Source organism: Canis lupus, chromosome 2, assembly GCF_011100685.1.
Source record: "Canis lupus familiaris isolate Mischka breed German Shepherd chromosome 2, alternate assembly UU_Cfam_GSD_1.0, whole genome shotgun sequence".
Lineage (NCBI taxonomy): Eukaryota > Metazoa > Chordata > Mammalia > Carnivora > Canidae > Canis > Canis lupus.
Genome location: NC_049223.1, coordinates 75,775,462 through 75,802,809, shown reverse-complemented (window position 1 = coordinate 75,802,809; position 27,348 = coordinate 75,775,462). Strand labels below are relative to the sequence as shown.

General features: G+C 50.1%; 1 protein-coding gene across 1 annotated transcript; it reads right to left on the bottom strand.

Moving 5' to 3' along the window:
• On the bottom strand, positions 1–22,871 carry LACTBL1 (lactamase beta like 1). Its single transcript, XM_038529595.1, has 8 exons — positions 22,582–22,871; positions 18,090–18,162; positions 12,820–12,955; positions 10,141–10,250; positions 8,165–8,322; positions 6,962–7,200; positions 2,145–2,250; positions 1–1,000 (listed from the first exon to the last, which is right to left on the bottom strand). The coding sequence occupies exons 2-8, from the start codon at positions 18,099–18,101 to the stop codon at positions 1–3; spliced, it is 1,761 nt and encodes a 586-aa protein (XP_038385523.1). The 5' UTR covers positions 18,102–18,162; positions 22,582–22,871.
• Between the last annotated feature and the right edge of the window lie 4,477 nt (positions 22,872–27,348).

Below are 27,348 nucleotides of genomic sequence, written 5' to 3'. Positions count from 1 at the left end.
TCACGGGGCCTGGAGCGCGGGCTTGCGCTGCAGCCGCAGCACCCGGTAGGTGTTGAGGCCCGGCACGTCGAAGCCGGGGGACAGCCCGTGGCGGTCCGGGGGGTAGAAGCGGACGAGCTGGCCGTGCTGCGCCTCGAGGGAGAGCCAGGCGTCCCCGGCCCCGGCCCCGGCCCCGAGGGGCAGCGCGCACGGGAACTCGCGCGCCACGTGCAGCTGGAAGACGCGGCCGCGCAGGTGGCGCAGCGCCAGGGTGCGGAAGGCGGGCGGCACGAGCGCCTCCACGCGGGGCCCGAACTGGCGCAGGCGCAGCTCGCCCGCCGGCCCGGGGCGCACCTCGTAGAAGGTCAGGTTGGCGAAGGTGAAGTAGCCGGCGAAGGGGCGCGCGCTGGGCGGCGGGGCGGGCCGGGGCTCGGCCTCGCGAAGGGCCCGCTCCAGGGCGGGCAGCAGCGCGTCGTAGGCCCGCGCCACCAGGTCGCGCCCGGGGGGCCGCGGCCCGGCCAGGAGCAGCACGAGGCCCAGGCGCAGCGGCGGCACGAGCGAGAGGGAGGCCGCGTAGCCGTCCAGGTCGCCGTCCTTGCGCGCCACGCGGTAGCCCCGCTGCGCGTGGAACTCCCACGGGGTGCCCGTCTCGTCGGCGAAGTAGGCGCCCGGGCAGGCCAGCAGCGGCGCCAGCAGGGCCTTGGCCGCGTCGGGCCGCAGCAGCCGCTGGGGCGCGCCGCCCAGGAGCGCGATGGCCAGCTTGGCCAGGTCGGCGGGCGTGGAGTACATCTGCCCCGACGGCCGGTACCAGCCCAGGTCGTAGAGCGGCGCGGGCCGCCCGCTGCCGTAGAAGCCGGCCGCCAGGCGGGCGCGCACGCGCGGCGTGAGGTCGAAGCCCGTGTCCTCCATCCCCAGCCGCTCCAGCACGTTCTCCGACACCCAGCGCTGGTAGTCACCCTGAGCCGTGTGCGCTGCCAGGACGTGGGCCAGGAGCGAGAAGGCCAGCGTGCTGTAGTGGCACCTGCAAGAGGAACGAACGGTGGAAACTGGGATGCGTGGCCCTCAGGAGCCCCGAGCCACCCACCCAGACTGTGTGAAATGTGGACTGGGTGCGGCTGAGGAGGAGCCTGCCTCGCTGCATCCCACGTGGTCAGACCCAGCAGACACTCCACAGGTCACTGCACACAAGTCACTATCCTACCCCTGGAAAGACTAAAAGCCAGAGAGGGGGGCAGAGAGTTGCCCAGGGGCACACAGCAGCTTGGACTCAGCAATGCACCTGGGAAAGGTGGTAAACAAGTCTTTTTTTTTTTTTTTTAGTGGTAAACAAGTCTTATTGGTTCCTTACACTTTAGTATGATTTATTTTCATCAAATGGAAAACTAGAGTCGCGGACTGTTGTGGGGTGAAAATGACAGGCAGCCAGGAGTTCAAGGGTAACAAACAAATAGGAGGCAGGACTGGACCCCCTCCCTTCTCCCAAGCCCTACTGCATCCACTCCTCGTCTCATCAGCGTCCCATTTATTTCCATTATGGCACTTGGCAAAATCTGTATTTCTCTTGTTTATCTGTTCACTGATAAAAATATCCTCTGTTCACTCAGAAGAATGCACACTACATGAGGAGCAGCCTGCTTTACATTTGTTCCCCGCTGTACCTCAACAGCTAGGTGCTGGGGGTGCCTGGGTGGTGGCTTAGTGGGTTAAGTGTCTGCCTTTGGCTCAGGTCATGATCCCGAGGTCCTGGGATGGAGCCCCATATCGGTTTCCCTGCTCAGCAGGGAGCATGCTTCTCCCTCTCCTCTGCCTGCTGCTCCTCCTGCTTGTGCTCTCTGTCAAATAAATAAGCAAAATCTAATAATAATAATAAAAATAAAGCTAGGTGCTATATCTCAGTTGAGTAGATGCTCAAAAAAAGTTGAGTTGATGTATTAACAGAATACAAGGTTCACACAGAACTGGATATGGGCCCAGCCTCCCCCTTGCCTTGTGCCGCCTGTCTGGGCCTGTCTTCCCAGCTGTGGAACAGGGGATGCGTTCAGGGATCCCTGAGGTCTCCCCTGGCTCCAGCTCTGTACGATGAGGTGACACAGGCTCTCTCCTAGGAGGGGTATGTCGCCTCGGGAGGTTCCTAATGTTGTCGGGGCATCAGACACACTCCTCACCTGGTTCCCGGGTCTGCCACCAGCACATCATCCTTGAGCAGGCTCAGGGCCTCCTGGGTGCTGCCCCTCCACAGCAGTGAAGTGGACCGGAGCCTTCTAGGCAGCCCTGGGGAAGAGCAGTGATCAGACCTGCTGGGCCAGCTGGAAGTGGGTCCCTGGGTGCACTCCCTCCCCCACCTTCCATGAATTGAAAGATAAGGACCACAGAACCACTTTAAAAAAAGAAGAGAGTAGACCCGGTGGCTCAGCGGTTTAGCGCCGCCTTCAGCCCAGGGTGTGATCCTGGAGTCCCGGGATCAAGTCCCACATCAGACTCCCTTCATGGAGCCTGCTTCTCTCTCTCTCTCTCTCTCTCTCTCTCTCTCTCTCTGTATCTCTGGTAAATAAATTAAAAATCTTTAAAAAAATAAAAATAAAAATAAAAAAAGAAGAAGAAGAAGGGGATCCCTGGGTGGCTCAGCGGTTTAGTGCCTGCCTTCAGCCCAGGGCATGATCCTGGAGTCCCAGGATCAAGTCCCACATCAGACTCCCTTCATGGAGCCTGCTGCTCCCTCTGCCTGTGTCTCTGCCCCATTCTCTCTCTCTCTCTCTCTCTCTCTCTCTCTCTCTCTCTCTCATCAATAAATAAGCAAAATCTTTAAAGAAGAAGAAGCAGAAGGAGTCGTCTAGCATGGACTCTAATCCCAGCTGTGTTTTCCTGGGCAAGTCACTTAACTCTCTGAGCTCCAGTCCCCTCATCTGTAACACGAGGGAAATAATTTCCTATATCATAGGGCTCATTTGAGGATTAGTTGAAATAAAATACTTAGCATAGGGTGACTAAGACCTGGCTTAGCACAGGTGGCTCAGACCTGTCTTCGGCTCAGGTCATGATACCAGGCTCCTGGGATTGAGCAGTGCGTTGGGCTCCCTGCTCAGTGGGAGTCGGCTTCTCCCTCTGCCCCTTCCCCCATTCTTGTGCTCGCTCGCTCTCTCATTCTCTCTCTCTCTCTCTCTCAAAATTTTTAAATGCTTAGCATGGGGTCTGGTCGCAGTAACCTTCAAAAATAATTGTCATCAACCATAGAGGTCTGATTCCACAAAATTCTTGAGGTCAGTACTCAAACAGGTTTTGTGGAACTGACTCCTCTGCCCACTTGGAATTTACTGTTTATTGAATGCAACCAGTCTTAGAAGGATCACAAGACTGGGCTTCTTTCCATCCTTCCACTCAATGGGTTTCAAGCATCCCTTTTGTTTCAAGGATTGTTCTGGGACCTGGAGGTTCTGTAGTGAGCAAGATAAAGTCCCTGCCCACAAGGAGTTTCTATTCAAGTGAAGGGGAAGATAATAAATAAATACTCATGCTGTGGGGAAAAATAATTGCATGTAAGAAGGGAGGGATTGTTATTTATCCAAGGTGACCAGAGGAAGTCCTCACAGAGAAGGTGACCCTTGAGAGGTGAAAGCTGGAGGAGGTGAGGGGGAGAGCCACGCAGCAGTGTGAGGAAAGAGTGTCTCCCACAGAAGGAACAGCTAATGCAGAGGCCCTGAGTCAACAGTGCCTTGGCATGTTTGGGGACCAGTGTGGAACAGCCAAAGTGGCTGAAGAAGAGTGAGAAGAGGGAGACTTTGGAGCTGAGAGATACAGGGATATGCCATGGGGTGCTAGAGAGTGCTAGAAGGACTTAGCTTTTTCTCTGAGTGGGATGTGACCACTGCAGGGGTTTTAAGCAGAGGACTGACCTATATTTTATCAGGTTGCTCTAGTTGCTATTTAAAAACAGACTTTTGAGGGGCAGGGGCAGAAGCAAGGAAGTCTGTAAGAAGACTTGAGAATCCATGTTTAATTGATGGTGGCTTAGACTTGGGTGCTAGCAGTGGAGATGGTGAGGAGTGGTTGGATTCTGGATATATTTTGAGTGGGGACCCAACAGAATTTACTATTGGAGGAGATTTGGAGGGTGTGGGGATTGGAGATATCAGGGGTGACTCAGAGCTTTTTGGCTCAAGCAACTGGGAGATGAAGTCTGGAGTCCTGAGTTTAAGTTCTGACTCTAACTCTGGTAATTCTAATTTTTTTTTCTTTTCTTTTCTTCTTTTTTTTTTATTGGAAAGGGGAGGGGCAGAGGTGGAGAGAGAGAATCAAGCAGGCTCCACGCCCAGCACAGAGCCCAATATGGAGCTCAATCCCACAACTCTGAGATCATGACCTGAGCTGAAATCGAGAATCAGATGCTTAACTGACTGAGCCACCCAGGCACTCCCTGACTCTGGCACTTCTTGCTGTGCGACCTAGAACCGTGTACTTTACCTCTCTGAGCCTCTACTTGCCCATCTTTAAATGGACTTAAGCACCTGCAGTGGTTTCCCTGTGAGGTTTGGAAGGCTTAACCTGGAGAATGGATGAAAAGCTCCAGGAATGGGAGAGAGTTTATAGATTATAGTGTGAGTCCATCACGAAAGACTTTGAGAGCCTAGAACAGAGTTGTTCAGGCAGCCACTGGCTCAGCTGGGCCCCTGAGACTGTAGGAGAAGATGTGTAGAATGTTTTAAAACTAACCAAGCACTTGGTGCTTGGGTCCCTGGGTATGGATTAAAGAAGAATCCACAACACACCCCTAGAGGGAGCGCTAGAGTCAGAGTTACAACCGGGGTGGATTTAACAGGAGGCTGGAGGAGCCTAAGCTTCAACGTTCCTCACCTGCATGGCCCCTTCCAAGGCCTGTATCTAATTTTGAATTTTTAATGATGTACCCTTAAAAAGGACCCCCAGAATTACATCCACATCAGACCCCACTGAACCTGGGTCTAACCCTGGCTATAGAATAACCAAAGCTACCCTGACAAGTGCTTGCTGTGTGCCAGGTGCTCTGCTAAGTGTTTTATACTCATTAGCTCATTTAATCCCCACTAATTATGCAAATGGAAGAGAAACATAGAGCTCAGAGAAGTTAAATGACTTGCCAAAGATCACACAGCTGGGAAGGGCAGAGCTGGAATTTCAGTGCTTGTGCCCTTAACCACTGGGCCGCCTTCCCTCCAGAAGACTGATGCTGGGGCGCCAGGGTGGCTCAGTCGGTTGAGCATCTGCCTTCAGCTCAGGTCATGATCCTGGGGTCCTGGGATTGAGCCCTGCATTGCGCTCCCTACTCAGCGGGGAGTCTGCTTTTCTCTCTCCCTCTGCCCCTCCCCCTGCTCACTCTCTCTCTCAAATAAATAAATAGATCTTAAAAAAAAAAAAATGAGGAAGGGACACCTGGGATGGCTCAGCAGTTCAGTGTCTGCCTTTGGCTCAGGGCGTGATCCTGGAGTCCCGGGATCGAGTCCCATATCGGGCTTCCTGCAGGGAGCCTGCTCCTCCCTCTGCCTCTGTCTCTGCCTCTCTCTGTGTCTCTAATGAATAAATAAATAAAATCTTTAAAGAAGAAGACGACAACGATGACTGATCCTGTCCTGCCTGAATTAATTTGGGAGGCTCCATCCTCTCGCTGAGCCTTGGGGACACCATCTGGGCTCAGAAGAGATAACCAGGCATGTCCATTGACTGAGACCTCAGGCCTTTCGAGATGATAGAATGGCAAGGTATGTGTATATTCATTAGGTTTACATAAGTGTGTTATATAATATGTACATTATACGTTCTTACATATATACATTCATGCACAGGTATGCACTAAATGTGTGTATTATTTTATCCATATTTTATCATATGGTAGCATATAATATATACTGTTTGAGCTTTTTCCTTACTTAAATTAACATTATGTCTTATTCCATCTCAGTACATAGCATTGTTACCCTTTTTTCTGGGGCTACATCTTGATTGTATACCCCTCTCCTATCTTTAAGTGTTTCCACTTTTCACTATTACAAACAGGGCTGTAATGAATGTGTGCCTACCTCGTAACACTCACGTGTGAATGCTTCTGTAGAATTTCCTACAAGGGTAATTGCTGAGTCAAAGGATATATACATTTTAAATTGTGATAAATGTTATCAATTGTCCCCCATACAGGTTGCACCAATTTAAGTTCCCACCACGGATGGATAAGAGGGCCTATTTCACCATTAACCTCACCAACTTAGTACACTCACCATTTTGGCCTTTGCCAGCCTGATGGTGGTGGTGGTGGGGGGGGTGTTTTGTTCAGTGGTTTTAATTTACATACATTTTGTTATGAATGAGGTTGATCATCATTTTAGTAGTCGTAAGGGCCATTTGTACTTTTCTGTGAGCTGTCTATTCTGTTCCTGTTCTTCAGCCATTTTTCTGTTGGGTTGTTGGTCTTGGTATTGATTTGTAGGCAATCTTTGTATATTGAGGGAAATTAGGTCTTCAGTGTAGAACTGAGTACAAATAATTGGCTTGTCCTTGACCTAATAATCAGATCTTGCCTTTCAACCTGCCACCTGATCTTGATTTGTCCCTTTGATCTAAACTCTCAGATTTCTTTTTTTTTTTTTTACAGAAATTTTCTTTGCAGATAGACTTTTTTTTAAGATTTTATTTATTTATTCATGAGAAACACACAGAGGAGAGAGAGAGGCAGAGACACAGGCAAAGGGAGAAAGAAGCAGGCTCCATGCAGGGAGCCCGAGTGGGATTCGATCCCGGGTCTCCAGGATCACGCCCTGGGCTGAAGGTGGCGCTAAACCACTGAGCCACCTGGGCTGCCCCTAAACTCCCAGATTTCACCTCAGCTTTTACCTTGCCAGATCTATCTACCCCTGGCCCACCATCCAGGGCAGGTGAGAGGGTGGTATGGCCAGCCTGGCTGGGTGAGAACTCACCTGAAATAGTTTGGGTTGAGCTGGGAAAGTTCAGAGCTGCTCACCTGAGAGCTGGCTGGCCATCCTTCGGAGGGTGACCGGTGAAGGCCTTGGGGCTGGGCCCACCTCCTCCAGCCCGTCCATCAGGCTCTGTTGTCCAGGGGCTGACGCCATGCCCAGCGGGTTGTTGATGGTGAAGGTGCTGACGTAGCGCTCCAGAGGGTCATCTAGGGAGGCCACAATGCCCTCCTCCCAAAGCCGGTATAGCATGAGGACCGGAAAGATCTTGGAGAGGCTGGAGATCCTGGACAGTGTTAGGGCACGAGGGTGCAGAGGAATGCGGTTGGCCCCACCACCCACATCCACCCTGCACCTCCACACCCCAACTCTGTAGTGTTCTAGGAAAGCACTGAGCCCACCCTTACCCAGGCCCTCAGACAGAAATCCACCAGCCTCTGTAGAACTGCCTTTGGGATGTTTGAGAACGTACCACAGTGGTGGGTGGACACTCTTGAGCACCCACCCCATTCCAGGCCATAACCCAGGCCCTTCCCATTCTGGAACAGATGTGGGTTGGCCAAGTGGTCTTGGGCAAGTATTAGATCTTTCTGAGATTCAGTTTCATTGTCCATTCATAGGTGGTAGGAGAGATTGAATGAGATTGGGCAACAAACCAGGCAGGTAGGTAGTAAGTGTTCAGCGGTGACAGCAAATAGAATTGTTGGCCCCATGCCTGGCACACAGCAGGTGCAGTGTGACTGGAACCTCTGTAGTCCTTACAGTATCTCTGGGTGTGAGTATGTTCACTTTGCATGGGCAGCTTTAGGGATCCCACAGGCAGCGCCTAGGCAGGGAGACTCTGGATGTGCAGCAGAGGGTCCCACATTTCTTCCACCTGGACCACTGCTGCCAACTGACAGGGATCAGGGGCAAGGGCCCAGGAACTGGTTATAGTCCCTTTGTGGCAGATAGAAGGGGCTGGGGGTGGGACACAGGGAAACTTTTCTGGTTAGGGAGGTTTTGAGCTCCTCAGAACTCTCCAGAAGGAATTTCTTCCTGACCTCTTACCACCATGGTGTGATGTTGGGCACCCTCTGGTCCACTCTGGACCTCAGTCTCCTCATCTATAAAATCGTCAGGACTTCATAAAGGCCCCTGGCAGTGTGAACCCTAGCCATGGTTCTCTTGAGTCCCCCGATCTCCTAGGTCTCCCCTGTCCTCCCATCTCTTGCCCTGCTCCACAGGACCCTGGAGGTCACCCGGCTGACCGGTACATGGTGTACTCGTTGGGGGGCCCAGAGGCCGGATCTGAGCCATTCTTCTTCCCAAAGTTCCCAGTCCAGAGCACAGTGTCATTGTGGATGACAACTGCAGACACGGCAGCCAGGCCCGGGGCAGACAGCGCCTGACGCAGGATCCTGTCCACCTTGGAGGAAAGGAGCAGGAGGCTCAAGTACAGGCACAGAGACACACTCCACTCATTCTTCATGCCCTGCGCACTCCCACACCACACCCTGCACACAGCAGCCCTGTCCTGACCCCCTCTATTCTCTCCCCACTGTCACTGGAGCCTCCAGACCTCAGGTTCTCATACCCCCTGGGATGGGACCCCCATCCAGTTACAACCAGTGCAGCTCCACACGTGTTTTCTATGTAGGGCTTCCTCATGAAGATTTTTGTTTAAAGAAACATTTCTTTGGCGAAATGTAAAAAGAGGGAGGGGTTAAACTACTCATCTAGTTGAACCCCCCTCTGATGCCCTAGAAAACCCCCAGGAGGCTAGTCTCACCTCCTAATGTTAGAGAAGTCACTATAGGAGGGCCCCTAGGCCCTCTTTGAACATTTATTGAAAAGACATTGTTTTCAATAATGAAATGCAGTGATGGTGAGAACTCCTAGGTTTGTTGGACTTTTGGAATGTGCCGGGTGTCATATAAAGTGATTTTCACGCATCGTTTCATTTAAGTCTCATAACAAGTTCAGTGCTCATTTCTCCATGTCTTACAGATGAGAAGATTAAATCCATGAGATACAAAGTGACTTGCCCTAAGCAGCTGAAGGTTCATGGAGTCAGGGTTAGAAGCCCACGTGAAGGCCAGCCCTAGCTCCTAACTTACTGCTGGACCGGCCTGCCAGGTGATTACACAGATCTGGAACCCAGAGCTCCGTCCACCTGTGGTTCCCAGGCCGGTGCTAGCTTTGCCTCTGTGTGCCTCAGTGTCTTCCTCTGTAGACGGGGCCTCCCAAGCATTCCTAGAAAGAAGCCACCATGCACTAGGCGCTCCCCAGAGGGCAGCCGTGGTTATCGTTGCTGCTCTGTTTTCATTACTATGACCCTGGAGCTTCCCAGCACCCTTCTGCTCCCTCTCCTCTGCTAACTTTGTCCTGTATTTGCAGACAGTGATGGTGTCTCCCTGCATTGGCTCACACCTTCTCCCACGTGGACACACATCACCCCCTGTCCCTTCAACTGTCCTGGACGCCTGTCCCGTCCCTGTGCCATGCTGCTGGCTCCTGTACTTCTGGTCATGTATCATTTGTCCATTTGTCGGTCTCCTGATGTGAGTGGCCCAGGGGGTGGGGTCTGAGTGGCACAGGCTGGGGCTGGCTGGCAGCCCCCTCTAGTGTTAAGCCATCATGTGGTGCTAAAAGGCATCATGGGGGGTGGGGGCAGTTAATCGTATTGTGCTGGCCTCTGGGATAGGGGCTCTGTCCTCCTCGGCCCACCTCTGGCCCCGCCAGCCTGAAGTTCCCTGTAGTTCTCTGTGTGTCCCTTGCCTTCACTCTGCTGCCTCTGGGCCTATGCACATGCTGGCCCCTCTGCCCAGAGCATGCGTGTCACTCCTCCAAGCTCCCTTGTCACATGAATGTCACGTGAATCTATCCTCTAGGTATCTCCTACTTGTTCACGTCTCAGCTTAGACACCACTCGCTCCAGAAGCCTAGCCTGACCCCAAAGCCAATTCTTTGTATCCCTGCATTCCCCAAATGTCCCCTATCCTCACTCTTTCCCGTGTTGTAGATGTTATTTGTGTTGACTACTCTGTCACTTCTAGACTAGTAGCTTCTTTAGAGCAGGACACTATCTTCCTGCTATAGCCCTGGTGCCTAGCACAGAGTAGGTGCTCAAGAACTGTATGTTGAATGAATGCATGAATACCACTGCTAGCGCACAGGTTATGCCCTCCCCTTCATCACCCAGGCCGAGCCCACACACCCAGTCCCCTCTTGGGTCATCACTGACCTTTTCCAGGGCCTCCTTCAACACAGGGAGAGGGTGGGCCAGGGGCACAGGCTCAGGGTGCCGGGGACACATTCTCACAGGGGCAGAGGTCACCTCTGGTCCCAAGGAACCTGGAGGGAACATCACATGGTGAGTGGGGGACAAAGATCAGGATAGGAGTCTAGGGGTCATCCTAGAAGAGATGGGACGGTGGCAGCAAAGGGCAGAGCCGTGCCTCGGGGCCAGCCCTCCCAGCTGGCAGCAGCCTCCCCGGGAGATAGCAGGGCACAACGACCTGCTATGAGCAGCAAGGGGCAAAAGGCAGAGTCAGCCTGGGAAGAGAAGGGACAGTCCATGCCCACATGTGATGCTTGGCCTTCAAAATACCAATTAGGCCACGGTTCCTGGTTGGCAGCCCTTCTCTCTTACATGACTGGCATCCCCCTTCCATGTAGTCAGCTGCCTTAGAAAAATTCTGGCTCCTTGGGGCTGGCTCAGCCATGTCTGTCTACCTGTCTGTGTCTGCTTCCCCGATTCTGATCATATATTTGGGTGGAGAAGTGCACTTGGGCTCCACTTAGGGCTTCAGGCCTAAACCATAAGGGACAGTGCCTTCTGTCACCAGAGCTGTGGGGCCAAAATAGCAGGTTTCAGTCCCATTCTGCTTTGGTCCAGGAGTATGGCTTCCCGGGAACCTCAGGGGAGATGTGGGCCCTAGCAGGACGGGGTTCAGGCTGACAGATCATTGCAGCCGCCCCAGACCTCCCCGGGTCCTCGAAGAACAGTGAGGAGCGGGGAGGGTGTAAGGGCCCCTAGGAGCCGCACCCTTCGTGAAGGCGTCCCCCCACTATGTCCCGAGACGACACAGAACTGAGAGCAGCCAGTCTGTGGGAGGCTCACCATGGCCATAAGTTCATCCAACTCCTCCCACCTTTTGAATCTGCCTGACTTTGTGACTTTGTCAGGATGAATTGTCTGGGTGCCTTCCAAAACTAGGCCTTGATCAGTTTGCTCCCTGGGAACACTGCCCCCTCGTGGATAAGCCTGGAATAGCGGCCATGGGAGCAGGTGTGTACATAGAGGGACTTCCCCGGGTGGTGACTTGTCTCCTGAATTGAAAAGAGCCCGGGTTAGACCAGCAGCAGAACTGTCAGCAGGCCCACAGAATCACGAGAAGTATAAATCACTTTGTTCCAAGCCAGTAGGTTTGGGGTGGTTTATTACTCAGCATTAGATAACCGATATGGTCCCAAACAGAAAAATTACAAACCTTGGGGAAGATCTCTCAACAAATCCCTGACATAGGTTTAATCATTGGAGTAGGGAGGTCTCAGCCAGTTTGTTTCGCCTGGGACTCAGGTAGGGCTCAAGCCCACGGCCCTGCAGTAATTTGCACCTGTACAAAAAGTCACCCAGGAATCTTAAAATGCAGATTTGAGGGGCACCTGGGTGGGTCACTCAGTTAAGCATCCAGCTCATGATCTCAGCTCAGGTCTTGATCTCAGGGTTATGAGTTCAAGCCCCATGCTGGGCTCCACACTGGGTATGGACCCTATTTTTAAAAATGCAGATTTGATTCAGTAGATAAGGGGTGGACCCAGGGCATCCTCATTTTTAACAGCCTCTCAGGTGGTGCCCACACGAGCAGGTCCATGAGCTGTTTGGTTCCCATTTGTGACAAATTAAGGAGAAAATTTGAAAACACGCATTTAGAAACTTCTATAGCAATTTGATGGAGTAATTATGTGTTGAATCTTAAAACTTGGGCATTTATAATCTTTTTTTCATTTAATCTCTCTTTTTTTTTTTTCATTTAATTTCATTTGTATGTACCGCATTACAGCAGTACTGGTCTACTTTAGGTTGGTAGGTTGACAGTTTGAGAAGCATGGCCCTAGAGGACAAGCTGACCCACCTACTTGGGGACTGTTGGCTTTAGAGTCTAAGAAAACCCTGGTAAAGGAATTTACCCTAGAAAGAATGGGTTGGGTGGGAGAAGAAAAGGCCAGCAAGAAAATAAAAGGAGCCATTTCTGCAAAGTATCTCTGTGGGACTTTGGGAGCCCAGGCCACCGTGTTGAGCCTTGGGCATCTGTAACACAAGAGGACTGGAGAGAGGCATTCACCTCAGCTTCAGCAGAGAGCTGGGATTCTGGATGATTCAGGATCTCGACAGGTTGGAGGGCATAGGGGTTGCTATAGCAACAGAGGGCCTGATGGATATGCCCAGCAGTGGTGGCTCATTTGCCAAGCCTTGACCAGCCCCCAGATGGAGAGGCTCCAAGCAATGGCAGCGTCTGTCCAAGGACACCTCATTGTTCCTCCCAGGGTCTTAGATATAGCTGGGGGAGGACCTTTAAAGGGGGGTAGGGCCTGAAGATCCTATCATGAGGGCAGAGGACCAGGCAAGAAAAACTCCATTCGCCCTTATTGGGGGACCCTGAGTTTTACAGCCAGACCGGGTAGTTTAGGGAAACCCCCGTGGCAATGGGGTCCTCATTTTAGACATTAGAGCAACAAGACACAGAAAGATCATGTGACTGGCCCAAAGCTACACAGCCAGTGAGGGTTGGAGTCAGAATGAAGGCCAGAGTTTCTGAGTCTAAATCTTGGGGTCTTCTTACCCCTACACCTTCAGGTCAGCTTACGGCCCACAGGACCCGCGGGTGGGGGAGAAACTCAAGGATGCTTGTGCACTCACTGGTCTTCAGCTTGGGGAGGTGGTACTGCCATAGGAAGCAGCCGGTCATAACCACAGATAACAGGAAGAAGAAGCTGCAGGAAGCTGGGAAGAGCCACTTCTTTTTCACTTTCAGCAGGCGGGGCTGCCGGCCCACCTGGAAGGGGAAGGACACAGGGCACAGCCCCCACGGCAGTCAGCCAGAGGGAGGAGAGAGAGGGACCCCCTACTATACCTTAGGTTCACCCAGACATCAGGAGAGCCCAGGGCGTGGGGGAAATATCACGCCTGGAAAACCAAGGTTCTTTCCAGGATGACCCCTTCAACGCCGTGCCACACGTGTACCTCCGCACCTCTGGGCCTTTGCACAGCCTGTTTCCTCTGCTGTATGTGCCATTTCTCTCCTGTGTACTTAGTGAAATCTCCAAGGCCAGCTGAGGTGCCACCTCCTCCGAGAAGCTTTCCCCAACTCTCCTCATCCAGGTCCCCTCCACGGCACTTTGTCCAAGTGTCCATTGTGGTACAAGACCAACTCCCTAAGGCAGTAGCTGATGTACTTAGGGGAGTGTGAGTTCTCCAAGGACGGGGCACCCACCACTCAAATTTCTTAGATCTTAACATTTTACCATATCGTAAAGATATTCTTTACATTTAAAAAAAAAATACCATGTCAGTCACTCATTTAGTTTCTGGTTGGTCCATCTCATCCCATAGAGAACAGGGGTTCGTGTTTGCTCACTGTGGTGCCCCAAGTGCCCCAAGTGCCTAGAACAGTCCTTGGAGCATAGCAGACCCTAATAAATAATTGACAAATGCATGGCTAGGGGAAAATAAAACATTCTAGGTGGAGATAATGTCCTCTTCGCACCACCTGCAGATTCCCATCTCCATCCCTTCTGTCCCTCGCCCCCTCATTTTCTCTCTTTAAATACAAAAAAAAAAAAAAGTTTTTTTTTTTAATTTATTTGAGAGAGAGAGAAAGCGAGAGAATACAAGCAGAGGGAAGGGTCACAGGGAGAGGGAGAAACAGACTCCCCACTGAGCAGGGAACCTGACCTGGGGCTCAATCCCAAGACCCCAGGATCCCGACCCGAGTCAAAGGCTGCCGCCAAATCAACTGAGCCACCCAGACACCCCTAAAATCTTTTTTTAAAGATTTTATTTATTCATGAGAGAGACAGAGAGAGAGAGAGACGGAGACACAGGCAGAGGGAGAAGCAGGCTCCATGCAGGGAGCCCAATGTGGGACTCAATCCCAGGGCTCCAGGATCAGGCCCTGGGCTGAAGGCGGCGCTAAACTGCTGAGCCACCCTGGCTGCCCCCTAAAATCTTTTTTTAAGTGCCTATTTTATGCATTTGAATTGAGAGCACTGTGACGGGCAATGAAATATCTGGGCGGTCAAGTGTGGCCTTTTTCAGCTGAACTAGATACTATCCAGTTGCTCTCCAAAGTTGTTGCTCCAGGTAACACTCCCACGACCTGTGATTCTCATTTCTATTTTTAATTAATAGGGCTGAACCCTTTTTCCTGTGTTTACTGTGTATATTTGGGTTTGCTTTTCTACGAATAGACTGTTCCTATCCTTTGCCTGTTTTTTCCTATTCAATTTTCTGTATTACTATTAGAGTTCTTTGTAAGTTCTGGATACTCTTGCTCATGTTTTTTGTCTTTTCACATTGCGTTTATGATACCTTGTTGCGGGGCCAGAATAGTGTAGTGGTGAATCTGTGGCCAGATTGCCAAATTGTGAATCTCAGTTCAGCCACTTCCTGGCTGCGTGACCTTAAGAAAGTCACCCTCTCTGTGCCTCTGATTCTGCACGTGTAAAAAGGAAGTGATAACAGTGCTTGCCTCGTAAATTAGTAAGGATTTAGTGAGTTAATATATATAAAGTGCATTCTGTTTGTCCCATTGTAAGCTCTGTTAGCTATTATTGTTGAATAGAGGGTTCTTCGTTTTGGTTTTGGTTGCTGCCAATCAAATTCATCAATATTGTCTCTTTTGTTTGCTCTGTGTGTGTGTGTGTGTGTGTGTGTGTGTGCTATCTACTCAGAAAAGCCTTTATACAGAGGTTATAGATGTAGATTTCTATACTTTCACACACACAAAAATATATTTTTGGTCATGGTATAAAGAAGGAAAATAGGGCAGCCCGGGTGGCTCAGAGGTTTAGTGCTGCCTTCAGCCCAGGGTGTGATCCTGGAGGCCCAGGATCGAGTCCCACGTCGGGCTCCCTGCAGGAGCCTGCTTCTCCCTCTGCCTGTGTCTCTGCCTCTCTCTGTCTCTCTCTCTCTCTCTCTCTCTGTCTCTCATGAATAGATAAATAAGTATTTTTTAAAAAGAAGGAAAATAATTTTATTTTTTCATGTGGATAATCAGTCATCTCAGAACCATTTATCAAATACTCTAATCCTGTCCCCCACTGACCTGTATGCCATCTCTGAAACATACCCAGCATCTGTACATACCAACACCTGCTCTATAGGCTCTGTTCCATTAGGGTCTCACTGAGTTTCAATTCCCTGTCCCTCTGTCCAATCCCACACACTCACATGTTGAGCACTGTCCTTCAGGAACCAGTCTGGCCAGAGAGGCTTGCTATAATCTGACCCCAACTGACTCCATGGGCCCATTTCCTGCCTCTCCTCCTCCTCCTCCTTCTCTTCCCCCTTGCATCTTTATGCCTCATCCCCCTCTCCATGACATTGTACTTGTGATTCCCCTCTGTGAGGCCCTTTCTATCCATTTCCACCTGACAAACTTGTCTTTTTCCCTTAAAACCCATGGGTATTCGTAGAGCCTTCTCATTCTCTGCAAGGTAGAACTGAGGGCCTCTCCTCTCTGCTGTATGCACACCCCTTACTGCATTGTAATAGTAATCCACACTGGCTGCTACTGGCATCTTTGTCTGGGTCCCTACTCGGTGGCAGGTGCCTCCCACACCAGGATCGTTCCTTTTTGGCCTTTACGCCTGCAACACTTGGCACTCCACCTGGCACTGGCAGATCCTCAGGAAATATGTTTTGAACTTTACATTGTCCTGCAAGATGAAGGTCTTGGGTTCAAATCTCAGCCCCATTTCCTGAGTCGGGTGTTAACTATGGACAAGTCCCTTCCCCTGTATGGGCCTCCGTGTCTTCAGCTGTTGGAGCAGGATGGACTATTTGTAAAGAGTTTATATTTACATCCGGAAATCTCCAGCTCTAAATCTGGGGTTCCCATTGAAGCCATTCTTTATTCATAATTTCCAAAGATTGGGAACAAACCAAAAGTCCCTCAACTGGATATAGTCGAGACAAACTCCACTATATCCCCACAACGGAATACTTATCAGCAATGTAAAGAAACAAATAGATGCAGTCATGTGAATGAATCTCAGATGCGTTATGCTAAATGAAAGAAGCCAGACTTAAAAGCTGCAGTCTATGTGATTCAATTTTCATAACATTCTGTAAAAAGCAGAGCTGTAGGGACAGAAAACCACTCAGTGGCTGCCTGGGGCGTAGGGATGGGTTAGAGGATGGAGGAGCAGAAAGGACTTTCGGAAGATGATAGAACAGTCCTGTATCTTGACAATGGTTTCAGGACTGTGTGCATTTGTCAAAACTCATAGAACTGAACACCAAAAAAAGTGCCTTTTAATGCATGTACACACTTCCTCCTTTTTTTTTTTTTTTTTTTTTTTTTTTTAACTAAGCCGCTAAAGAGCCCAAGAGCATAAGGATGACTCCACCGAGGTGTCACAGGAGTGACATCAGACACAAGACTGCGCTTCAGCCAAAAGGAGTGGAGGGGGTGCTCTCTGGCATTGTTTGTGTGAGAGGGAAGTCAGAAGGTGCTTCCCTCAGAGCATGAGCAAAGGGCCACTGGGGCAGGGCCAGGGAGGGAGCCCCAGTGGGAGGGCAACCTAATCTCCCTTAACACACATCCATGACATGGCCAGGATGTGGGCATCTCATTTTCTCTTTTTTTTTTTTTTAGAAAGCTATTTTTTTAAGATTTTATTTTTTATTTATTCATGAGAGACACAGAGCGAGAGAGAGAGGCAGAGACACAGGCAGAGGGAGAAGCAGGCCCCATGCAGGGAGCCCGATGTGGGACTCGATCCTGCGTCTCCAGGATCACGCCCCAGGCTGCAGGCGGCGCTAAACCGCTGCGCCACTGGGGCTGCCCAACATCTCATTTTCAAGTGCAGAACGAAATTCAGAGACTTTGAATGACTTGCCGAAGTCATGGACAGCACATGACGGACCTGGGATTCTAGCTCTGTGCTCTGCATCTCTCCACCCCACCTCACCACATGACTGTGATCTCTGCACCCCCAATTCATCATCCTCCTCTGAGGCCCAGCCGCCTCTCATGCCCATCTCCAATCTCAGGATTTACACCAATAGACCCAAATTTGGGGTCAGTGTTTAATGTCTAAGCTGCTCACCAGCTGCTCACATTTTGACTTGCAGTAGCCACTAAGACTCTCTCCCCTCTGGAAAATGCTGGCAAGGGAAGGGTTCCGGAAGAGCCCGACTCTCCCAAACTCTATGCCTCCCCCATTCTTTCCCCAGGTGGTCTACAGTCCCAAGACACTCACTTCCATTCTCCTTCTCCTGCCCACTCTGGTGCAACCCTCCTTGTCCAGTCAGTCATCCAGAATACAGTTTCCAAGGGTCAGCTGTGTGTTGGGCACAGTCCTATGCCCTTAGGGTACAGGACCTTTGGCCAACATCTGTCCCCCATAGAGCCAGCAAGATGGTGGAGTGACCATACTCAAGGGCTCTGGGGTCAGGGAAAGCAAGACTTGATGCCGACTTTGCCCTTACTGGCCTTGGACGAATGACTTCACCTCTTTGAGTCTCCATTTATCTGTGTAATGGAAGTGACCATCCTTCCTATACCTCATAGAAATTAGGTAAGGGTAAACGAGATAATGCATGCAAAGCCCCTAGAAAGCTATTGCCTAACTGGTGCTAGTGTAGTCATTTCTCTGGGAAGGAAATGTAAACAGAGCATGTGCAGACAGCTTTTGGGTCTCAGGGGGACCCATGAGCTCAGCCTCTGGGTGGGAGGGGGAGGAAAGATTCATTGAACAGGTAGTGGGGATGAATCAAGGGCACTCCAGCCAAAGGCCTGGGGATATGAGAAGGAAGGGGAGTACTTTCTGGCTGGTTTCGAGAATTTAGTATATGCAAAATACTTGAAACTGTTCCTGGCCTACAGTCCAAACTCTAGAAATGTTAGTGGTGATAATGAAGGTAATGTGGAATGATCTAGACTTCATGGGGCTATGCCTTACCTGGGTCTTCATTCTTTCCAAGGTGTGGAAGATTCCAGCTCCTTGAAGATTTGGGTCTACAGCTCAGGAGACCCTATGAATGGAAAATTGAGTCAGAGGAGTAAAGAACAACAGGGATCCTGGAATCTGGAAAGGAGGAGGGGACAGAAATGCTAGAAGATGAGGAGGGGGAATGAGGAGGGGAGGGGACAAAGCTTCACTTCATGAAGCTCCACCTCAAAGGCAAGGGGAACTGAGCTCAGAAACCCTGCAAGCTCGACCAACTGTCCAGATCTGCCCAGGTCTGTCATGATTTTAGCACTGAAAGTTCCAGATCCCTCAGGCCTGGGGAAATCAGGACAGTTGGTCGTTCTCCTGGCCACTGCCTCCCCTTCCAGCCTTAGAAACAACCCTGTCAGACACCGGCCCTCCAGACTCTTAACCCCACTCACCCTCTTCTGGAAGGCTCAGGAAGGACAGGGCAATTCAGGCCCAACCATGGCTGGCCAGTGTCTCCAGGAGTCCCCATGTGCCAGGGGACGGGAATGGCTTCCTGGGCTTCTGAGGTGCAGTTCTCCAGTGGCTGGCAGATGTAGTGCCGATTACCCCAGCACTAATCCCTCCACGAGCCCTCCGCCATTAGGATTAGTTCCTGGGGTCCCTGGGCGGCAGGGAGTGGGGAACATCTGTCAGGGCCTGGGCAGCACCACGTGATCCAAAATGCTCCGGGCTGGCGGACAAAGGAATGCTGTCTCCAGAAGGAGTGTCTGCCAAGCCCGGTGTGCCAGAGATGACCCACAGGCCTCCCAGACCTGTCCATGCCCCACACCAGCTCCTCAGCTGCCTCTGTGGAACCAGGATTCCAAGGAACACAGTTTGAAGACCACTAGGGGTCAACCCAATCGTTAAACATTCAGATAACCAGTTCTGTTGCTGCCTGCGTAGCCTTGGGTAAGGCATGCCCTCTTTGTTTCTTCCTCTATAAAAGGGGAAAATAATATCTTGGTTACCATGAGGATTAAATTACAGCGTGCTGGTGAACAGATAGCCTAGGACCTGGCCCTGAGTAAAGACTCTATAAAGACCAGCTTCTTGTGATAACTTAGCTTTGTGCCCAAAACTCTACCCCTGTGTCAGACATCAGATCTTTCTCGGTGAACGTGCTAGAAAGTTACTATCCATTGAGTTTAATTGACAAAAAAAAAAATTATTCATTCACCTTCCTGGCACTAGATGTGGCTACACATTGGAATTACCTGGAGAGCTTTGAAAAACCACTGGTGCCTGGGTTCCATACCTAGAGATGCTCAGGGACATGGCTTTGGTGATTCTACTATGTGGTCAAGGTTAGGTTAGGAACCGCTGCCCCAGACCAGCATGTCTCCAACTCACCTTAAATGTGTATAGGAGGGGATCCCTGGGTGGTTCAGTGGTTTAGCGTCTGCCTTAGGCCCAGGGCATGATCCTGGAGTCCTGGGATCGAGTCCCACATCAGGCTCCCTGCGTAGAGCCTGCTTCTCCCTCTGCCTGTGTGTGTGTGTCTCTCATGAATAAATACATAAAAATAATAAATAAATAAACACATACATACATACATACATACATACATAGGTATCGGAACAGCCTGAGGTCAAGTCAAACTGCAGGTTCTGAGTCAGTGGGTCAGAGCAGGACCTGAGATTCTACATCTCTAACCAGCTCCCAGGTGATGTCGATGCTGGTCCATGGACCACATTTTGAGGAGCAAGAATCCTCTGCAATTCATTGGTCACACAATCTCCCATATCATTATCTCCATAGGGCCCCGGAGCTACCTCCCAGCCACCCCGTTTTTGAAGGGACTTGAGCGATTCTCTCCACTTTGCTGATGATTAAGGTCAAGTATGTGAATGGGTGGAGGCAGGTCTTCTGGATCTTAGTTTGCATCTCTGGTGGTTAGAAATCTGGACTGGTCTAGAAAAGAATGCTTACTAAGTTAGAGCAAGAAGAGAGCTGAGTGATTTTGCCCAAACTCCACACCGTATGGCTGGTGAAACAGGCTCTGAGAGAGGAGGTGACTTCCCAGGGTCCCATAGCAAGCTTAGTGACAGCTGCTATAGTGGGGCTGGAACCTGTGTCTTCTGGACCTGGCCGCTTGGTCAGTCTTTGCTGGGCAGCGTGCCACCGGGTCACAGTTGGAGTGCCGATAGTACTCAGTGCTTTCCATGTTACCTCCTTTGGTCTTCAAAATAGTCCCACGAGGCACGTTCTGTTCTGCCCATGAAGTGGCAAGACTGGGATTTGGACCCAAGAGGCTTCACCTTGTCCCAAATACAGCCAACTATGTTGACTCCCCATCGGACCAAGAGGTCCTCTAGGGCGAGAACCACGTCTCACTCTAGTTGGTCTCCAACCCAAGGCCGAATATGCAAAACAGACCACTCCAGAGTTCTGCACCTCAGCTGACAAAGACCCTCATTCCCAGGACACAGACTACTTTCTGAGCTCCTCCCTCCCCAAAGCTGCCACTTGTCACCAACCCAGTCCAGTCTTGCCCCTTCTGAAGTTAGTGGGTAGGAATCTGCAGCATGTCATACAACAATGTGGCCACATGGCGACAGTAGAGGCCCATGTGTAAACTCTTAGGCCCGCCTGAGCCTCCTCTGAAGGATAATTTTATTCATTGAGCACTTCCCTTCCTCCAGGCATTTGTCCAAGGGCTTTCCATGCATGAACAAAGATAATCCCCACAACAGCCCCATGAGGGAGGAGTTATTCATCCACTTTATACATGAGAGATCATATTAGTCCTTTGCTTAAAAACCTTCGATGGCTGCCCACTGCCCTTGGAAAGATCAAAATTGGACCCTTGAGTCAGTCCACTGGGGTTCAGATCTCAGCTCCACTACTTACTACTTATGCGACTTTGGTTGGGCTTCTTGGCTCCTCTTGGACCTCAATATGCTCATCTAGTAACAAGAATAATAAAACAGAGCCTACCGCCTTGGGATGGGAGTGAGGGTGCCATTAGCTAAGCACACAGTTCTGCAGCTGGCACACAGCTAAGTGCTCAACACACATGAGCCACCATGACGACCATGGGTCCCATTCTGTCTCCTCCCAGCGTTCCCATTCATGCCCCCGCTGGTCTCTTCCCCTTTCTTCATCCCCCTTTTTGCCCACTTACCCCTACTTTCCCCATCTCCCCGCCACCCCTTCCTATCCCTTTTGCCTCCTCTTCTCACTTCCCTTCTCTTCTTTCCATCTTTCTCCCTCCAGTTTCAGAACTCATTCCAGTTGTCCCAACACTTCCTGGAGGTGTTTTCTGATATCTGTTCTCTGTGGCCCATGCTCAGGTTTGTAGAACTAGGAGCAGGTCTTGTTCCACAGAGGGTAGGTAGGAGGCTCCTGAGTTCCAGTGGACTGTGGGTTTCAGAAACTCCTGCTGGCCTCCTCTTTTTCCCCATGTTCTAAAACTCTCTCCTGAAGTCGACCTCTCCATGTGGCTTGCTCCCTAGATAATTTTGAGGTCACTCTCTTGTCCCCAAATCCACTCCAGAACATCCCCAGAGAGAGAAAATGACTGTCCCTACCCTCAGCATCAGAATTGTTTAGAATGAAGAACGTGGCCAAAAAGATCTCAAGGACAAATTAAACTTGAAAAAGAAAAGTCTCTCTCCCAAAGGATCTGTGAAGATATTTAGCATTTTTCCCCCAGTCATGCTTGGATTGATTAATTGATTCATCTGTTGGCTAACTTATCCATTGAATCACCCAACAGACACTTATTGAGGATCTACTATTCATCAGGTCTTATACTCGGGTCTGGGGGAGGACATAGGGCAAGGCAGACATAGCAACAAATACTCATTGTCAACACAATGTATATTTTTTTAAGCTTATATATTTAATCCCCCGTGGGGCTCAAACTCATGACCCAAGATCAAGAATCACAGGCTCTTCCCGATGAACCAGCCAGGCACCCCAGCACATATTTGTTGAGTACCTACTAAGTGTTGGACACTGCTCTAGCCGCTTGAATTTATCTCCATGAACAAGACAGATCCCTGACCCTGTAGAGCATATGTCCTAGCGGAGGCAGCACAATAAGTAAGTGAAGTGGCATGTGAGGAAGTGTCACAGACTATGGAGAATAAGTAGAGCTGGGGTGGAGGTTATAGTGTTAAATTGGGAGGTCAGGATGGCCTCACTGAGATAGAAACATTTAGCAAATCACCTAGAGGAATAAGGGAGTTAGGTATGTGGCCAGCAGTGGAAGAGTCCCTAGTAGGGGGGACATCTACTGCAAAGGCCTCTTAGAGGTCGAGAGTGTGCCCAGTGTGCCAAGGGAAAAGCAAGGAGACTGGTGGCTGGAGCAGACTAAGTGAGGGGCAGGCCAGTAGGCCAGGTCAGCAAGGTAAAGAGGGGTCATGGAGAACCTCATAGGCTGAAAGAAGGACTTTGGTTCTCATTCTGAGTGACATGGGAGCCCTTTGCAGGGCTTGGAGCAGAGGAGCAGCATGACATGACTCACGTTTTTAAAAGACCACTCGGGCTTTTGTGTTGAGGGCTGCTTAGAGGGCCAGAGTTGGGGGGTGGGGAGATCAGGGGCTTATCCCAGGTCAGAGATGGTGGTGGTCTGGAGCAATAGTGGAGGCAGCTGGAGTCCCAGACTCTGGCCATGCTTCGAAGGTGGAGCCAGCAGGACTTGCTCATAAGTTAGAGCTAAACACGAGAGAGAAAGAGAAGACTCAGGACCAGCTCTAAAGTTTTTGGCCTAAGCCACTGGAAGGGAGAAGCCTGCAGGTGGGAGAGGTTTGGAGCAGAGGGGCAGAGTTCAGGACTCGTTAATTCTGAGATGTCTGAGTGAAAGTATGGAAGTAGGCAACTGGCCATTCGAATCTGGAAGGTAGAGGTCTGTATCAAAGATATAATTTAGAAAATCATTAGCATTAGAAAATAGGAGATGATATTTAAAACCATCACCATGGAGTGGAATGAAGTGAAGGAGGGATCTGAACACTGAGCCCCGAGGTCCAGGAGATGTGAGCGCTGGATGAAGGCAGATGCCACAAAGTCATGCAGCGCAAGTGCAAATCGGGTTTCACTCAGGAAACTAGAAGTGACAGGTCAGCGGTTAATGAGGTGCTGGGTGGCGCAGCGGTTTAGCACCTGCCTTTAGCCCAGGGCTCGATCCTGGAGACCCGGGATTGAATCCCACGTCAGGCTCCCGGTGCATGGGGCCTGCTTCTCCCTCTGCCTATGTCTCTGCCTCTCTCTCTCTCTCTCTCTCTCTCTCTCTGTGTGTGTGACTATCATAAATAAAAAAAAAAAAAATGAGGTGCTGGTGCATTGTGCACTCTCTCATCATCATATGGAGAGAGGTTCGAGGGTTAGGTCATGGCTGGAAACATCCTGGAGTGTGCCCCAGAAGACCCCTTGATCCCCCCGCCCCACTACTCTATTGTTGTCTAGCCAGCATGAGGTCAGCCTCAAAAGTAAAGAAAAACTGGTCTGAGCTCAGGCACCAGCAAAATTGCTTGCATACTGAAGGCACCTGAAGACCCTAAGGGGAGTGGAGACCTTCTGGAATCATTTCTGCATCTGGGAAGGGAGTCTGCTCTAGAGTCCACCTGCTGTCATCTCATTGCTAGAACCTGGAGTGAGCTCTTAGGGTCTTCCAGTAGAGATTGTTTTTCCAAGGTCCATCTCCCGACCTAGGGCTCATTGAACATAGGCCTGCCCACCAGGGATGGAGATCAAGAAGAGTGTAATAAACAACAGGGGTAGAAATCAGCTGGGCTGGTAAAGGGATTTCCGGCTGTTATTGGCAATACTGGGTGAGACTCCCCAAAAGGAGAGAAGCCTGGAGTGATCAGTAAAAAGCCCATGGTAGAGGCCTGAGCCATCTGGCCATGGAGTCCTTACCAGATGCAGGAACCTATAACCAGAGCACAAAACAGTCCTAGGATATGAAGGGTGCTGCTCAATACTCTGCCAGTGGGCTTCAACACCATCTGAGCAAGGGACAGGAACATGGTTGTGGAGGCCCAAGACATAGCTGTTGGTGGCTGTGGCCAGCTAGGAGCAATGTCTTTGCCATTGTCAGAGGGTGAGTCACTGATAAGTCTCCTGCAGCTGGGTATGGTGGGCGGGGATAAGGGTGATGGTAGGTTGAGTACTGTGATAGGTTCGTGCCATGGGCCCTGGCCTGGGCAGCTGCTAGAAGCTGTTCAGCATTGCCCGTCCAAATCTGGAAGAGAAGGCAAGTTTACTTAGCCCTCCACCCTGGTCTGTTTCCTGAGATTGCTTGCATGTGTTCTTGCTAGATCACCCGTGAGGTGTCATGCGCCCGGGTGAGCCAAGTGATTTGTCCTTTCCCAGAGCATTGTCACCATAGGAGCCCAGGAGTCAGCATTCTACCTGACAAGTCAGGGATACCCTTCTCTTTCCTAGGTGCCCACAGAGGGTGATGACAAAGTGCTGGTGTAATGGCACCTTGAAGGAGCCATTGCAAAGCTCTGTTGTACCAACCATCTTGCAGGTGGCAAGTGTGGAAGAGCAAGTGAATTCCATAGTGACGTAAAGCCCACAACTGGGAGGCAGCGACTGTAAACAGAGTTTCGTTGTCAGACTGTGCCATTTTGAGAAATTTTAGCACATGGCAAAGGGGCTCATCAGAACCTTAGGAGTCTAGCTTAATGAAGAGAATAGCCACCCCCATATCCTAAATCAAGTCTACAGTGGTCAGAATCCATTGCACCCAATTTGCCTCTTCTGAATTTGTCAAATCCCCCAAGTTGTTGTGCTATACCTTGAGCCACAGACCAACATTTCTAGCAAGCAAGACATCCTCTGTGAGTACCAGCGATGTCATAGGTCAAGTGGATCCTCACTGGGTCACCTCAGACCTCCATGATGGTTTTGTTATTGTGGTAGGTGCAGGCATGATGTAGGGCACCAATTGGATATGATAGCCAAACAGCTCTGATCAGATTTTCTGTCCAGAGGCTCTGTTAAGATGCAGTGCCTTATTGTGAGCTTGTTATATATCACATACATTTGGAGTTTGGGGCTGAATTGCTTTATCTGTTTCCACAGCAGAGGTTTCCATATGGATATTCTAATAGTCCAATTCTGGGTGGTCCAATGGCCTGGCCATATAGCAAGACCATTAGCAGTAGCCCGTGAAGCTTTGTGAAAGGGACTGTTACAAAGGTGTAAGCAGGGACACCTGGGTGGCTCAGAGGTTGAGCATCTGCCTTTGGCTCAGGGTGTGATCCCGGGGTCCTGGGATAAAGTCCCACATTGGACTCCCCGCAGGAAGCCTGCTTCTCCCTCTGCCTATGTCTCTGCTTCACTCTCTGTGTCTCTCATAAATAAATAAATAAATAAATAAATAAATAAATAAATAAATAAATAAATAAAATCTTTTTTTTTTAAAGATTTTTACAGCAGCATATAGGGACCCCACAAAGATAATGTAGTATACCCCAGGACTGGAAAATGGAGAATGCTTACCACCCCCGGCTCCAAAGGGAACCTGGAAGAAGGTCCTGTAGAAAGAGCCTTCCTGAGAGGAGTGACCCTCTGTGAAGGAACCCAGCCAGCCCTAAACCAACCTGAGGCAACCCCAGAATGGAGAGTGGACTTGGAGAGGCATCAAGAGACCTGATCCACAAGGGAGGGTTGTGAGTTAAGCAGAGAGGTCATGGGAAGAAAGACCTGAGGGGGTGTAGTAGCTCACCTAATCCTTACAACATGCAATGAGGTTGGGAGTACTACTCTCCCCATTTCACAGTTGAGCAGACTGATTCACAGCAAGAATAAACAACTCAGAATTGTCTAAGATCACACAGCGGGGAATTGATAGAGGTGGGATTTAAAGTCAGGCAATTGGGCTCCAGAGATCCTGCTTAAAAAAAAAAAAAGAAAAGAAAAGAAATCAAGATATAGAAGAGTCATCATAAAAGGAGAACACTGAGAACATGTCTGGACACAAGACTGTGATCAACAATCAGAGATGCTATTTATTAAGCACTGACTATATGCTAGCCACACTGTTGGGCACTGTGGGAAGCAATATACAGATGAACAAGAGGCAGCGCTTGCCCTCAGAGAGTTTATAATCTAGTTGGAGGATGGGGAGGGAATATAGAAAGGTGTACAAATCAAATCCCAGCGGATTGTGACACATCCTAGTGTCGAACTGTAGATAAAATGCTGGGAGCGCACCAAGGAAGGAGACTCTTCCCGGTTGGTTTAGGGAAGCTTTCTGGAGGTGTAGTTTGAGAAAGACTGAAGAATTGTAATAGTAGAAAGGGGAGGAAAAGGGATTCCAGGGGAAGACGTCATGTGAGAGAAGACGTGGATGCTTTTGGGGGATGACCAGCCATCTGGTTTGATTAGAGATGGTTTTAGGTGGGGCACCGACAAGGCATTAAGCCACACCTGATCCCACAGCGAGGTGGTGATTTCCCTCTAGTTCTCCTTATTTTGGTGCTAGTCCCTCTCTCAAATGCTAATACTTGCTTATCTCGCTTTTTAACCCCAAATTCCCAGGCTCAGACCCTTCAGTGGGCAACCAAGCTCTGGTTGGAATTTTCGTAACATTGTTCTGTCTTCATTGTCTTTTACTTTTTGACAGTCATGTTCTATTTCAGCCCAATGATACTGCTTTTTAATGTACAGATCATTATTTTTATTATGACTTTCCTTCACAGACAAGTTTATTTAAGGAAAAAAAGTCCATTTAAAGAGACAGTATTGAGTCAAACATTCAGGTGGCTCGTGGCTCTGGCAAAAATCACAAAGGGGCTACTCCAGTGACTGATGTTTAGGATACTCTCTGGCACAAGGTATAAAGCACACGAGGGAGAGGAAGAGGGAAAACCGGCCTGGAAAGGGGGTCAGATCATGGAGGGTCTAAACACCATGGTAAGGAGGCCTTTATTCTGTCAACCACAGCGAGGTGTAGGCTTGAGAACAGGCAGTGAACTTGTCCGAAGCCGCACTTGGCAGAGCTCGGCTCTGGCCTCTGAGCAAAGGGGAATGGGAAGACTGGGAGCTGGGGCAGCCCTGGGGAGGCCATTGTAAGACTCCAGGTGAACAGGTATAGGGCCCTGGACTAGGGTTAAGGTGGTCAACTGAAAGAGAGGAGGAGCCGGATTCTGGAGCCCCCTCAGGTTGTATCTTAGAGTGCTGTGTGGCTGACCTAGTGAGTACTGATTTCTTTTCCAAAGGTGATTGGCTTTTCAGGCTCCAATCCTGCTCTCCAGTGTGATTTACTGAGAAAATTCAA

Coding starts and splice junctions, on each gene's coding strand:
- LACTBL1 (XM_038529595.1), bottom strand. Junction 8,323..10,140: donor TGAAGGAGGCCCTGGAAAAG/GTCAGTGATGAC, acceptor CTTTCCTCCAAG/GTGGACAGGATCCTGCGTCA. Junction 2,251..6,961: donor GATGGCCAGCCAGCTCTCAG/GTGAGCAGCTCT, acceptor GCTCTTCCCCAG/GGCTGCCTAGAAGGCTCCGG.